Raw genomic sequence first — 14,205 nt, forward strand, 5'->3', positions numbered from 1 at the left:
TATATATATAATTTTTTTTTTTTTTTTCATTTGAATTTATTTAACATTTAAAAATACGTATATGACAAAAATAAACATTTTAGGTTCTTTCCTGGGTTAGGGTTAGGGTTAAAGCTAAAATAAATAAAAAGGTTAGCAGGGTAGCTAAAAATGAATTTGAACTACAATACAACTGACGAAACTTTAAGTCACGTGTTGCACCTATCACGTGACCTAAACTGGCCAATGAGGGGCACTGCGTATGCACAGAGTGGCAGTCTATTGATACGTTTAACGTATTCATAGCCACGGCCAATATAAATTGACCAGTTGTAAAAAACCTCCATGCATTAACACAAATTACGCACTGGCCTCTGTAAGACTACCCTCTAACGGTGACAAACATACTTTGATAAAACTGAAAACAAAATAAAGAAGATTTATCACTCAGACTCTCAAATTCAGCCAAACATTGCAGAGTTCTGTGCATCCTCTCGAGTTGTATTTCACAGTTTCATGGTGATGAATTTGTTGTGTTGCTGTTATATGTTCACTCACTAGATTTATTATTCCAAAATAAATATATTGTTTCTCACTGAAAATGCCAGTATAGGTTAATTAAATAAATAAATACATTGAGTGATAATTTTGAATGAGGAGATCTTTTTTTAAAATTATTATTATATACCGTATTATTACTCAACAGGATAGGTAAAATTCAGGGACAAATTTCACTGGAGGGATGCAACAAATATGACTTTACGTTATCATGTTTTTAAGTGTGTATTAGTAGGGGGTACATGGCTTCAGGTTAAAGGGCTGAAGGGGTACGGGGCTGTGAAAAGTTTGGGAACCACTAACTTACAGCATTTGGGATTGTTGGGAATATATCTTCAAAAATACCAACTCTCACATTATGACTCTGGCCCAGAATGCTGGGCAACTAAATCTCCCAGTTCCTTCTTATAACTCTTAGCGACATCAATGAGGATGCACTTAAGTAATGTTTAAGAGCCTTGGGCAGTTGTCTACCTCTAAATCTAAATTGAGTGAGTGACTAATCTCAGTCATCAAGGGCATTGTAAATGTGCAAAAACTACTCAAGGCCACTGTATTTTCTTTTGAGGTTTTGTCATTTAGAAGATATTTCAACAGTTTTTCAAGAGGTTTAATCAGATTTCAAAGTCAATGTGCTGACACCGGTATATTTGGGCCAATCCAGTTACACAGTTTTAAGGGAATTGTTGTATCCAGCAAGCAGAGGTGTAAAAAGTACTGATATATCCTACTCAAGTACAAGTACTGTTACTTGATTAAAATTCTACTCAAGTAGTACCGGTAAATCAAAAATCATACATAAAATACTCAAGTACAAGTAAAAAGTAGCTGAAATAAATAGTACTCAAAGTTACTCGTTACTTTGACCCCATGTTTATTTTTGGTAAAACATCTTGCCACGGTTCCCTTACATACAGTAAACATCTCATGTATAAACTTAAAATAGAAGAGACTACATCTTGCACGTTTGGAACTAAATTTATTTTCCACGAAGGCATCTGTATAAAAGAAAAGGTTTGTCAAAATTTTTTGAATTTGAATTTTATTTTGGCAATCTACACAAAAAAAAAAAAAAAAAACCAGAACAAACAACACACAATTGTGTAATTCTTCAGTCAAAAGTGTGTAGGTTGAAGCAAAGCTTATACACACCAACCCCATTACAAAAAACAATAATAAACAATAATATCACACACAAAAAATATTTAACTTATATTAGTATTTTCACAATAATTAAAAATGTAAAAAAAATTCTCAGGCTCTTTATGAACTCTAAAACCGGGAAAATAATAGGCATTCAATGCTGTTTTGGCGTGGTGCATGACTTTTAATCTGATTGGTTGGCTACGATGCATTGGATTGTTGTCTGGTCATTTCATTTTTTATAGCCCCACAATGTCCGTGAGTCATTTTAAAACAAAAATTAATAATTTACTCACTAACACATAAGACATAAACCACACCACATGGCTTTAGTATTTGTCCTGACATCCATCTTGTGTGGAGAACTGGAAACAAAACCTTTCAATTGGATGATTCAAAACTCTGACAAACATAAACTCGTGTTTTAAAACACAGGGTATCCCTAATGACTTCTTAAAAATGCTATAAAGATTTCACCCCCAAAAAAGCCTTAAAAATCTATATAGTACACATAATATGCTCTAGAATCCTTCATTTGGCGTTAAAAAACAGTTTAGTTTTGGACATTGTGCAAAACATTGTACATTTGCATGTAAAGAAAGATAATGGGATTAAAAAAATGTTTGTTTTTTCTTTTATACTAAAAAAAACGTGATCTATTATTTCCCTTTTAAATGAACAGAAACCCTTCCGGTTTTCCTTTGGTGAAATGCAAACGGGAACATTTTACATAAGCCATTAAATTTAATTCAGCTCAATTAAGCTTCGAAATTAGCATACATTAATCAACATTTATATGAACTCACTTGTGTGTGCCAACTGGAAATAATTCAATTGCTGTCTTTTGGCAAAAAGCATTAAAATCTTCATTTGCATTTTCCACCTCCACATTGTCAATTTTTTTTTTTTTTTTTTTATCCGGATAAGACTCTTTGCAGGATCACGTCCATCCAAAGCTAATCCAGAGCACAGAAAGTCCAGCTGTAGCAACAACCAGAGACAATCACTAACACACATTTAAAACACACATTTAAAACACGCACGGTCTATGCAAGGAACCTAAAGTGACCAAAAAATACGAACAGGAAATGATTCTCAATCATTGCTTAAAGAAATATACTTGAATTTGGGTATTTATATCACTTCTATTACCAAATGTGTTTATAAATCAAGCACTCAGACAGGCATTTGGCTTCCATCAATGTTTGTGAAAGAATGAGTCTCTCAGAGCTCAGTGAATTTAATCACACTGTGATGGGTTGTTGCCATCACGGTAAATTTCCCTGATACTAAATATTCTACCATTAAGTGTTAGTGGTAGCACAAATATGAAGAAATTGCTCAAAACAACAACAATGCCATTAAATGGTGCGTCACAAAGAATCAACGATGATGGTCGGACGCTCGTCACGATAACGTCCTTGTTAGTTTTTAACAGATATCTCAAAACCGAATCACTAAAGCGGCAAATAAAGCAATAATTCTTGTTGACAAGGCAGCTAAAACAAGTTTTAATGCTGCCTCTGACAGTCAGAAAAGTCATTGACAAATAAATATAACTAGTTTCATTGATGATGTGAAATCATGAACAATACTCCTGTTTGTAGTTCACACGTAATCTCAGGTCGACTGATTTCATCAATCTATCGTGGTTTTCAACCAGTTAAATATAATTTGTTGGATTAGTTTTGCTAATTTGTGACAAAAATTACTGAGATTATTGGACTACTTTTTTTTATGCTAATGTTAACTGCCAGCTAACGTGTCAAAGTTATACTATGTGTGTGTTTTCAGCCCTGTGTGAGTTTTTCAGTTAGTTTTCGTATCTGTGTACTGTATCTTTAGGTTGTAGTCCAGATGTGGGCAACTGCCGGGTCTGGGGCCACATGCTGCCCTCGCTCTAATGTTGTGGGGCCCTTGAGGCAAACGCAATAAATAACTCCAAAACACACAAAATGACAACAAAAAACTGAAAATTACTCCAAGAACACTATATAACAACAAAAATTGACAAAATGACTCGCAAAAACACACACGATAACAAAATGTCTCCAGAAACACACAAAACTACAACAGAAACACAAAATGAAAGATGCAAAACAACAATGTAAACACACATACTTTGTTGTTAATGCTCAGTGGCATGTCTCTGAAAACCTCAGAAATGTCGCAATGAAAAGGATATACTTGAGTTTTATGGATCAAATAACCACATGTTGATATTCTATTTGGTTACTATCTCACTTAAAATGCTTTCAGAACATTCAAAGTTGCGAATCAACGGAGATATTTAGCCTCAGTGTGATTCGGGTTTTTGTCGTTGTAGGTTTGACAATCATAGCAGATTGTATACAACATATACTGATTGAGATTGTAGTGTATACATCAGTGTTTGTAGTGTATAGTACATCAATGTGCCATGTCGAACACAGCCTGAGTGATTAGGCTCCTCCTGTTTTGCACCCAGGTGTGCTTCGTTTCCTGATTGACCTCCATTACTGTTTAGCTCAGTTTGGACACAGAGAAGGTTCACTGGATCATTCTCCTTCCTCATATGTTGCAGCATATCCCCCTCCTTCAGTCATTCTTATTAGCTTTTGCTTACTTAGATTATTCTTATTCTATACTCTGTCCCTTTATTTGCTGGATAAAACATGGACTGGCTTTACAAACACTACTACCGCTGCACCTGGGTCCACCACCAACACCTCTACATTCCCTGACAAACTCTTCTTACATGTCTAGAGAATCAACAAAGGATGAGGACAGCTAAGACTGCATGCATGTAGAGGTCAGTGAAATAAGTCCATCCTGTCAGTGTTAACTGATCTCTGGAGTTGGTGTTCTTACATGATTACAGAAAGTCATTTATTCATGTCATGTTTTAAAGGACAGCTGTGTTTAAACATGCTAGCCGGTGCCACTGGCTGCTATGGTTCAGCTGCTGTCCATTTTAACTGGTGACGGGCTTCCCAGCTAACCTTTACCACAGCTTATTGTTATTTTTGTTAGTGGCCATACCAACCTGTCATTGCCTGATCTTGTTAGATTGCGGAAGCTAAGCAGGTCTGGGCCTGGTTAGTAGTTGGATGGGAGATCACTGAGAATTCCAGGTGCCACAGTGAGGGATAGTTGTGTCCTTGGGCAAGGCACTTCCCCCACATTGCCTCGTATGAATGCAGTGTGTTGGCGGTGGTCGGAGGGGCCAATGGTGCACTATGATAGCGTCGCTTCCATCAGTCTGCCTCAAAGCCGCTGGGGTTACAATAGTAGCTTACCACCACTAAGTGAGGAGTGAAAGAATAATGCCTTAATTCTGAAAAGCGCTTTGTGTGTCTATAATAAGGCGCAATCTAAAAATCCAATGCATTATTATTAGTGGGCTGGCAGGAGTTCGGAAACTTTTGAAATTAATGTTTAGCAGTCCTTGATGGTTGTCTGACAGGCTGCCCGTTTGGAATGACATGGCACTCCCATTACGCGTATCAATCTTTGGCAGTGTTAGCCTCCTTAAAAGCATTTGCGTGCAACTGACTTTAGTAGTAACTAAACACTGAGGTTGTGATTGATGTGCCGAGGCTGGAAATTCAAGAAATGCTTTAATTTTGGAACAGTTAAGACACACCCAGTCTATACTAGAAAATCTTTAAAAAACAATCTTTGCTGTTCTAACTCCTAACTCAATAATCTCTAAAACAGGTGAGATGATATACAAAGTTCATAAAATTATGATATAATATTCAATGCAGGGCTCACAACTTTGACACAATATTTTTGAAAAGGGGAAAACACCAAAACATGTCCAGTACACTGGGTGGTTTTAGAACACCAAACATGAACAGTCTATACAGCCCTGGTTTAAGATATGAACATGCTCTTTTTCAACAATATTAGTATGTCTATAATATTGCATTCGTCTTCATACTTTTCTGCTGCCATGCTCTTTTGTTTTAATATTGGAGGGGCGGGGCCAACAGTGGTGGTTTATGATGTAAGAAGCCACCAAAACGTCACAAAAGACCATTGCCAGCCAATAGCAAAATTTGATTGTCGGTATTAGCAGGTTTCAACCCATAGAGGGCAGTCACTCTTACATTTTTATGACATAATGTGCAAAATTAATATACTTTGTCTAAGATGGAGGAGAATCAATCAACAACACTACTTCATACACAAATACATTTTGTTTTTACCAGAAAAAAACAAAAAAAAACATTTGTTGTACTCTTTATTTTAGTATAAACTCATAACAATGAAGGAATAAACTGTTAAGAATGTGTTTTTTTTTGTTTTTTTTTTAAACACAAAAATGTAAACATCCTCAGTGAAATATACAGTCGTACAATAACAGATCTCACAACTTAATGTGGCTGTTAGCTCATGTAGAGTGCATAGAGTGGTACAATGGGTATATATTTATTAAACCACAAGACTATTAGGCGCTATAGAAATGTGCACTTGAGAGACGAATTGTGCATTTCTGCCTGGCAATCTGATGCATGATGAGACTATAGCTCGGCGGTTGCCCGGAGAATCACGCTTGCATAGATCTGAGACTTTCAAAGAAGTCAAATATGTGTTCCTCAAACCGTTCCTTAACAAATATTGCTTTATAGACAGACGCATTATCCTGACCACTGCGCCATGAAAGTGTACACATGGTATTCCGTAATGCTCAGGTAGGTTGTACCTGTCAAACAGATAATATAGCCCCAAAAGAACATGCTTTTGTTTCATTCTGCATTTAAATAAAAAAAAAAAAAAAAAAAATGAAAAAAATGTGGGTAAGAAAATGACTAAGCCTTACTTGGAGCTTATATTAAAGAGGCAGGAGTATGCTTTAATTCCAAAGGGATGTTGTCTGCATATCATATCCAGCTCCAAGCAATTAAACCATGGGGCTGGGGGTGGGGGGTGGGTAGTAGCAAAAAAAAAAAAAAAAAATCCCTCTCTTCAATACATTAGGTCTTTCATTAGTTTGTTATTACTGTCTTCGCAATAACAGCAGGCCGTTGACTGCACACAGCGCTCGGGCCGCAGGCAGCAGGGGAGCTGTTCTTTCAGCACCACCACCTCTAACTATATGCTGTATTTCAGCACTGACCGTCAGCAGCCTGGCAAAAAAGCAAAAACGAAAATTGTCCCACAGTGCCAGAACGGACACAGTTATGCACACTGATCTGATTGCTTAAAGCCATTTAACACACTGTGGCGAGATTGCGCCAAAAAGAAGAAAGAAAAAAAAAAAGAATTATTATGATACAGACTCAAATTTTGATCATTCAAGGGATTGGCTCAGCGTATACATTGTATGCATTCATTGACACTCTCCACCCCACAGAAGTGTTTTCACATCTCCTAAAGTCCCTCCAGCCCTCATCACTGTTATGGTGCCAAAGTCTGAAATTATTAAGACAAGTCGACAAGAGGGCAGAAAATAGTCTGCAGGCATTCAAATGTAAAATGGCATCTGGACACTTGATTGATGGACTGTTGCTGCTGAATGATACTTTGCAAACTGTTTGTCACTCATTTGAAATTGACTACAAGAGCCTTAAACCTCCCGAAAATCATCAACATTTAACACACAGAATACAACTGTTCCATTTATGATTTGATGTATCAAAATATATCATGTTAAAACCTGTATTTGATCAAGAGAAACTTAATAGAATATTTATTAGTTCAGTAAACTTGTCAAAAGTATTGGATAGAAATAAACTAAAGACAGATTTGATCACAGACTTACAAAACCAGTCCAGTCATCACTTGGCAGTGGCTGCTTCAGATACTTTCTACAGTTTTTTTTTTTTTTGATCATCAAACAAGATTTGATTGTGCAAAAAAAAATGAAAACAAATAAACCTGTCTGCTTTAGCGAGATGAGCTGAACCCAAACACTCAATATGATCTACGATTGTAAGATAACATCTCATAAGTGTAAATGAACCAAAAGATAAGCTGCCAATGTTCTGTTGTGGTTTATGTGCTGATCTTGAAGAGATATACTCATAAAAAACAGCTGATTCCGTTTAGTTGGAACAAGCTTTGTATTGGAAAATTAGAAATTAGTAATGGAAATAAGAGTTAACGGAACAACAGTTGTTCCTTTAATCCAGTCATGTCAAACTCACTTTAGTTGAGGGGCCGAATACGGACGACTACTGCATATTTTAGCCAAGGAAATTTGTAATTTCATTAATGTGCCCGAGTTTGAACTTCTGTTTAAAACTGATATATGTTAAACATTTTCTTTATTTAATTTTGTAATATAATATGAGGAAATTTGCAGTATTTTGGATAAATTGGGAGTTCTTTCAAAAATTTGCGATTAAAAATGACTGCATGGGAACACCGGCAAATATTGTGATATTTCATTAAATTTGTGTATTTGGAGGGACTGAGATATCTACTGTATATCTACAACTCAATTAGTTGGTAATTTACACAATGAGTCATGTTTTGTCTGTCATTTGGATGTTCCCTAGTTCTGGATTCGGCCTCCGAGCCTTGAGTTTGAATTGAAAACTTTTATTTAATCAGATATAATATATCCTTCCTTCTTTCGATGTTAACTTGCATCAAAGCACTTTGAGCTACAGTAGCTTGTTTTGTAAAGACTGGCCAACAACAAAAGCCGTTCTTTCTTCTGACCTTGGTTGCCATTGACCCTAATGCTTAACCGCTGCTTTTCTCCCATGGGCCTATTGATAGTGATTACCGATCACACTTGCTGTTTTTTCACATTCAACTTGAACATGTTCACTGGCTGAAAAAGTTATCCCACGCACTGTAAGCCAATACAATAAAGATACAATATAATTACTGCTATAGCATCATATGTCATTATAACTGTTTATGTTTCTTATATCTTTCCGAATTAATAATGTGCTGCAATTTTTATCAAAAGAACCAGTAGCAACACTATAGGTACAGTATGTCATATCCATCAGGATAAAATGATTGAATACAAGAAGTAAATAATTGTTATGGCTAGATGCTTATATACTGTACATTTTTTCAAGCACAAGTGACACACATTACACCACTAATCTGATCCAATTTAGTGAATCTATTTATTGTAACAAAGAGTTTTCCTCAAACATGCAGTTTTAGCTCTTTTGCAAACTTCTGTTAATTAACAATCGTCACTGGATCTCACTCAGGGTCCTACGTATGTCTTGTTTTTATATTACGCATTTTGTTAATTAATAATTATAGTTTGTAATTGCACTGAATGTGTATAATGACATTATATGATTCTCAATCCGATTGTTTCAGGTCAGTGTTAATTTTGACAGGGAAATTTGATTCAGTTGCAGTTTAGTTTTGGTCAACTAATTGAGATTAAGATTTTATTTGACTAAATCTGATATAGTTGACTAAAAAAAAAGGGTAGTTTATGCGTTTTTTCTTTGATCTCCTGACATGTTTCGACTGCCAGTCTTCCTCAGAGGCGTCTTCTGATGGCTTTGATGTGTCCTTAAAAGTTATTTCTCAGCATGGCCAATCTGACAGTTCTCTTTTTTTTTTTTATTAGTCGATGAAAATCGAAATATCTTTGGATTTAGTTTTCATTCACCTGTGTGTGTGTGTATATATATATATATACATTTAAATTAGTCATAGTCTAGTTACTGTCGCCAAAAATTAACACTGTTTCAAGAATCGGCCCATTGTCCATAAATGCACAAAACCAAAAGTAGTACATCTGTGTTTAAATATACACAAACTTTAATGACATTATTTTAATGTGTTTTTGGGGGGAATTTTAGATGAGGTGGTTTGATTGACATTTAAAGCTTTGGTTTAAGGAAATCTCATTGGTTGAAGGTCAGGAAACTGTGCATTCAATGATCTTTTGTTAAAAGGATCTCCCATTACTTTTTCAGCATAGGCTAAAGTGCATGTTGTCCACTAGAGCGGTGGTTCTCAAACTTTAATTCAAGTACCCCCTTTGTTTCATTTTGCACAGAATACTATGAAAAAACTAGAGCTGGAATAACACATTTTAAAGAATCTCATTTTAAATAAGTGAAAGGCATTTAGTGCCTCATAAGTGGATTCATCTGTATAGTTTTTTTTTATCAAGACCAGTCATCTCCCACCTGGTGTGGGACCAAGACTGACCCTTGTATTTTCAGTTCATGCTCTAACCAAGATTATTTACATTTTCAGTATTATGATTACCATTTGTAACTAGAAAATAAACATTAAACCCAATATTATTTGAATGCTTTGTCATATTTCCACTTAATCTCTCTCAAGTACCCCTGTAATGCCATCGTGTACACGAACCCCCATTTGAGAAACACTGCACAAGAGTTTTCTCAGTTGACCGTAGAAAAAAATGGAATAGAATTGAATACATTTATTGATCTCCAGAGGGGAAAATCATGTGTTTGAGCGAAACATTTTTATACAATAAAAAGGAGCAGACGGTAATAGTTTACAGCAGAGATGTCCCTATACAACTTTTTAACTTCCGATACAATACCGAAGTTAAAATGTTGCAGCCCTGATACCGATTTCAATCCGATACAATATCAGCACGAATCATACAAACTTTTATTACTTATTTTGTAGTGTGGAATGTTAGAAAAGGCTTGATCAAGTGATGTGTTACTCAGAGAACAATAGTCAACAAGTCAAGTTCACTTCAGTTATTTTTTATTGTCAGTATATGGTGGGAACATCTGAGGGCGGGGACAAAAACAACAAAAACTTATCGGAGCGCTTAAATCGTAGATTTTAGATGCAGTCCGATGAAATCCGATATTCGTTTTCTGGCTGATATCAATATTGGATCGGGACAGCCCTAGTTTACAGTAAATAAATGCCAACATAGCATAATAGTGCAAAAAAGTAAGAATTGTAGGATAGACGTAAATTAGAAACAACAATAACAACAACAGAAAAACAGCAATGTGCAAATATGTGTATATTTGTGTTATTTGGATGACCAATGACCTATTCAGGGATCAGGGTATACGTCTCCTAACAGAGTGGCCTTATTCATCCATTCACATATGAATGGATGAATAAATTAGGGAGTGTATGGGTGTGTGTGCGCGCGCGTGTATGTGTGTGTGTGTTTTCCTCCCGTTTCTTGTCAGTCACCGCCTCGCAGCCAATGATAAGTTCGCCCCGGTCCCACCGACACACCGCGTGCTCCTCCTCGGGTCCCTCCTCGTGCTGTCCTCGCCGTGCACGCGCGTGGTACCCACGGTCGTGAGGAGGAGGAGGATGTTGCGCGTGCAGGGGAAATGGCTGCCGAAAACAAGCTGGAAGGTAAGAGAACTATAATGGGATTACATTTTACTCTCGCGGTGTGAGGAGGGGGTGGTGGTTTAATTTATTTAAAAAGATAGAGACGCTGGGCGAGACAATTGTAACTCCAAGCAGGGGGGTTGGCACAGGGAGAGAGGGGGGGTTGGTGGAGGGGGGGGGGACATGTTCGGTTGGGATAAAATAAAGGCTCCCTTCGATGTTTTGCTCCGCTGAAACGTGGAAGCATCACCTAGCCGGCTAATATTAGCTCCCGTGCTTCCCGTGCGGCCACTATTACCGTCCTATAGCCCACATTTTCAACGCACGCGGCGGGGACGGAGCGTCAACCGCGTGGGTCAAAGCGTCGCGTTTTTTTCCGCTCGTTGCTCGGTGCAAGGCAAGTTGTTACCAACCGGGTTAAGTTAATGACAACATGTCACCCGAACTTATTCCCTTATTATCCCGCTGTTAGGTTATCTGTGTCGTTTCTAGTGCTTGTTTTTGCGTCGCGAACAGTTTTTAAGAGCGTCCATTAAGCTGCTGCTACTCTCGCCTCTTCTACGAACCAGAAGTAATGCTTTTTTCCTTCTTCTTCTTCTTCTTCTTCCTCGCATGAGACAACACCAGTGTGTTTTTCTCCATGCCAATTGATACAGCTTGGCCTATATTCGCGCTGAGACGCACACGCACGCACACACACACAGTGCTTCCCATCACTACTTGAAATGCCATCACAGTGAAGGAAACAGAGGAGGATGATGATGGAGAGAGGAGGATTCCCAGCCGCCTGCCTCAACCTCAACCGTCACCCACTACTTTACACACACACACGGCTCGCTAACTTGTAATAAAAACGCACTAGACTTCCATTCAGAAGGGATCCTGATCCTTTTTTTTTTTACGGTTTCATAGATCTCCTCCGTTCAGACTGATGGAAATTTTGGGTGAGTAACTGGACGTCTGAATTAAAACTAAAATAAAAGAATGCTAGGAAGTATTTGTGGAGTGGGATGGAAGTCTATACCTATTTAACGTGTTAACATTAATTCCTATGTCAGGGTTAGTTATTTTTCTTTCATATAACCTATGCTTTGCTAAAATACAAAAACTCCACAAAACAGGTCAGTCATTCTGTGTCTCTTTCATTTAAAATTTAATATCTTAACATAGAAGAGCTCTACTTTCCATACTATTTGAAAACATATGCATAAATCTAAACGCCTAACTAATTTTTTTTACATTAATTGTCTAATTTAACAGTTTCCAAGCTGGCGTCAATGTTTTGTTCCTTCAAACAAATCCAACAGCCCTTTGTGTGACTAATGTCAGTAAACTCAAACATCAAATTCATTCTCATGTAAAATTACTGTAATGTTTCCAATTGTCTTTGTCCATATGAGAAGGCTAAACCGGGATTTTTTCTTCTATTTATTTATTTATTTTTTGCTGTTTAGATGTCAGTGTGCCAACCACCAAGCTGTACCCCCACCAGGGGGTGCTATTGAGCTACAAAAGCCTTATATTTAGACAAGGGGTCTGACTGTGGCAATGATAATAAAAAAAAAAAGATGAAAACATCTAGTTTGTGGTAGTAACGACTTCACTGTAGTGTATAGTTATGATATATTCATGCACATTGGCCCAACTTAGCCAATAGTCAGCAGGTGATTATTATAACATGTACTGTATCTCTTACACATGGCACTCTCAGGGAAAATCCTGACTTGGAATTCCCATTACTGAGCCGGTCAAGTTATTTTTAGTGCTCCTGTGAGGCTGGTCAGTAGAAAAAAAGTAGGAGAAAGAAGGAAGCGGGGCACAGGGATAGATAGAGCTTCATTTCCTTATGTTAATGCAATATCGTCTTTAGTAGTATAGGCATGAACACAGTTTTCTTCACTTTTAGCTCTTTTCTCATATCTAGCTTCTGTATGTGACATGCTCTTGGATGTCGGGTCGCCAATGACCCCTTTGTCCTTGTGGTGACTGGGTGGTGCTGATCGCTCTTACTTGTTTGGCAGGTCTTATGATGGTCCATAACAACTGAGGGTTGCATCTTGCGTTAAAAGCCAGGGGCCATGACCCTCTCTCACTGTGTGGTGTAATGTTTACATCCTGGGGTATTTCTCTCCGGTCTAACTGATTGTCCTGGCCCTTGGGTTTTTTTTTTTCTCCCCTCCTTCACACTCATAAAAAGCTCTCAGTGTCCGTTACTTTAAGTACAAGGCCTCGAGGGCAGTGAAAGGACAGGCTTGATACATTTCACACTGACACCGTTATGGATGAAACTACAGCCGGTGGAGTTGCAAAGCCAGATCAAACGTGGTGGCAGATACCAAAAAAGTAGATTAATAATCAAAGCTTCATGTCAAGTTCTGATATACATTCTTTTAAAGTGATTGCCAATTGAGAAACTTAAGGAGTGCATCGCAACCAGAGGTGTGAAGACTACTGATGTATCCTACTCAAGTAGAAGTAGTGTTACTTGATTGAAATTGTACAAGTAAGACATACATAAAATAGTCGATTGCAGGCAAAAAGTAGCTCAATTAAATAGTACTCAAAGTAAAAGTTACTAGTTACTTTCACCCCCCATGTTTATTTTTGGTAATAAATCTTGCCTTGCATACAGTAAACATTTCATGTATAAACTTAAAAAAGAAGAGATAAAATCTTGCACAATTGGAATTTATTTTTTTTTACACAAAGGCATCTGGATAAAACAAAGTTTTGTCAAAATGTACAATTATTTAAAAAAACAAAACAAATAAATAACACCAGTGAATCCAATTCAAAATAAACAAAAATTCTCAGGCTCTAAGGATAGCTAAATGTATGAACTCCAGAACTGAAAAAATAACTCATTCAATGCTGTTTTGGCGCCATGCACTACGTTTAATCTGATTGGTCGGCTATGACGTGATGTATTTGATTGTTGTCTGGTCATTTCATTTTGTGTAGTTTCACAATGTCCGTTAATCATTTTAAAACAAAAAATACAAATTTACTCAGTAATGATTGGGTGTAGAAATGTAAACAATTACTTAACTTTTTAAAACATACTTAAGTTCAAGTGAAACTCAATTACAGTAACATGTGTACTTGTAATTCGTTACTTTCACCTCCGATCACAACTGAATCTGAAGAGGGGAAGAAAAAACAATGTAATTTAATGTAGGCGGACAGAAAAGCTAACGGGGTTGTGTAAAAATAAAGAAAAAAAAGAAGCAAATATGGTAAATAGAATTGAGTTTA

At 37.0% G+C, this 14,205-nt stretch overlaps 1 protein-coding gene across 11 annotated transcripts in view; it reads left to right on the top strand.

Moving 5' to 3' along the window:
• Window positions 1–10,841: 10,841 nt before the first annotated feature.
• Window positions 10,842–14,205, top strand: part of camta1a (calmodulin binding transcription activator 1a) — a 451,486-nt gene continuing 448,122 nt past the window's right edge. For 8 of the 11 annotated variants that reach the window (XM_028452388.1, XM_028452377.1, XM_028452378.1 and 5 more), the window contains exon 1: window positions 10,911–10,971. In XM_028452388.1, coding sequence (XP_028308189.1) covers window positions 10,947–10,971 — 25 coding nt within the window. In that variant the 5' untranslated portion in view covers window positions 10,911–10,946. Of the gene's footprint in view, window positions 10,972–11,862; window positions 11,895–14,205 lie in introns of all 11 variants that reach the window. The other 3 variants (XM_028452379.1, XM_028452383.1, XM_028452382.1) reach the window with 2 other exon arrangements.

Source organism: Gouania willdenowi, chromosome 7 (assembly GCF_900634775.1).
Source record: "Gouania willdenowi chromosome 7, fGouWil2.1, whole genome shotgun sequence".
Classification (NCBI taxonomy): domain Eukaryota; kingdom Metazoa; phylum Chordata; class Actinopteri; order Blenniiformes; family Gobiesocidae; genus Gouania; species Gouania willdenowi.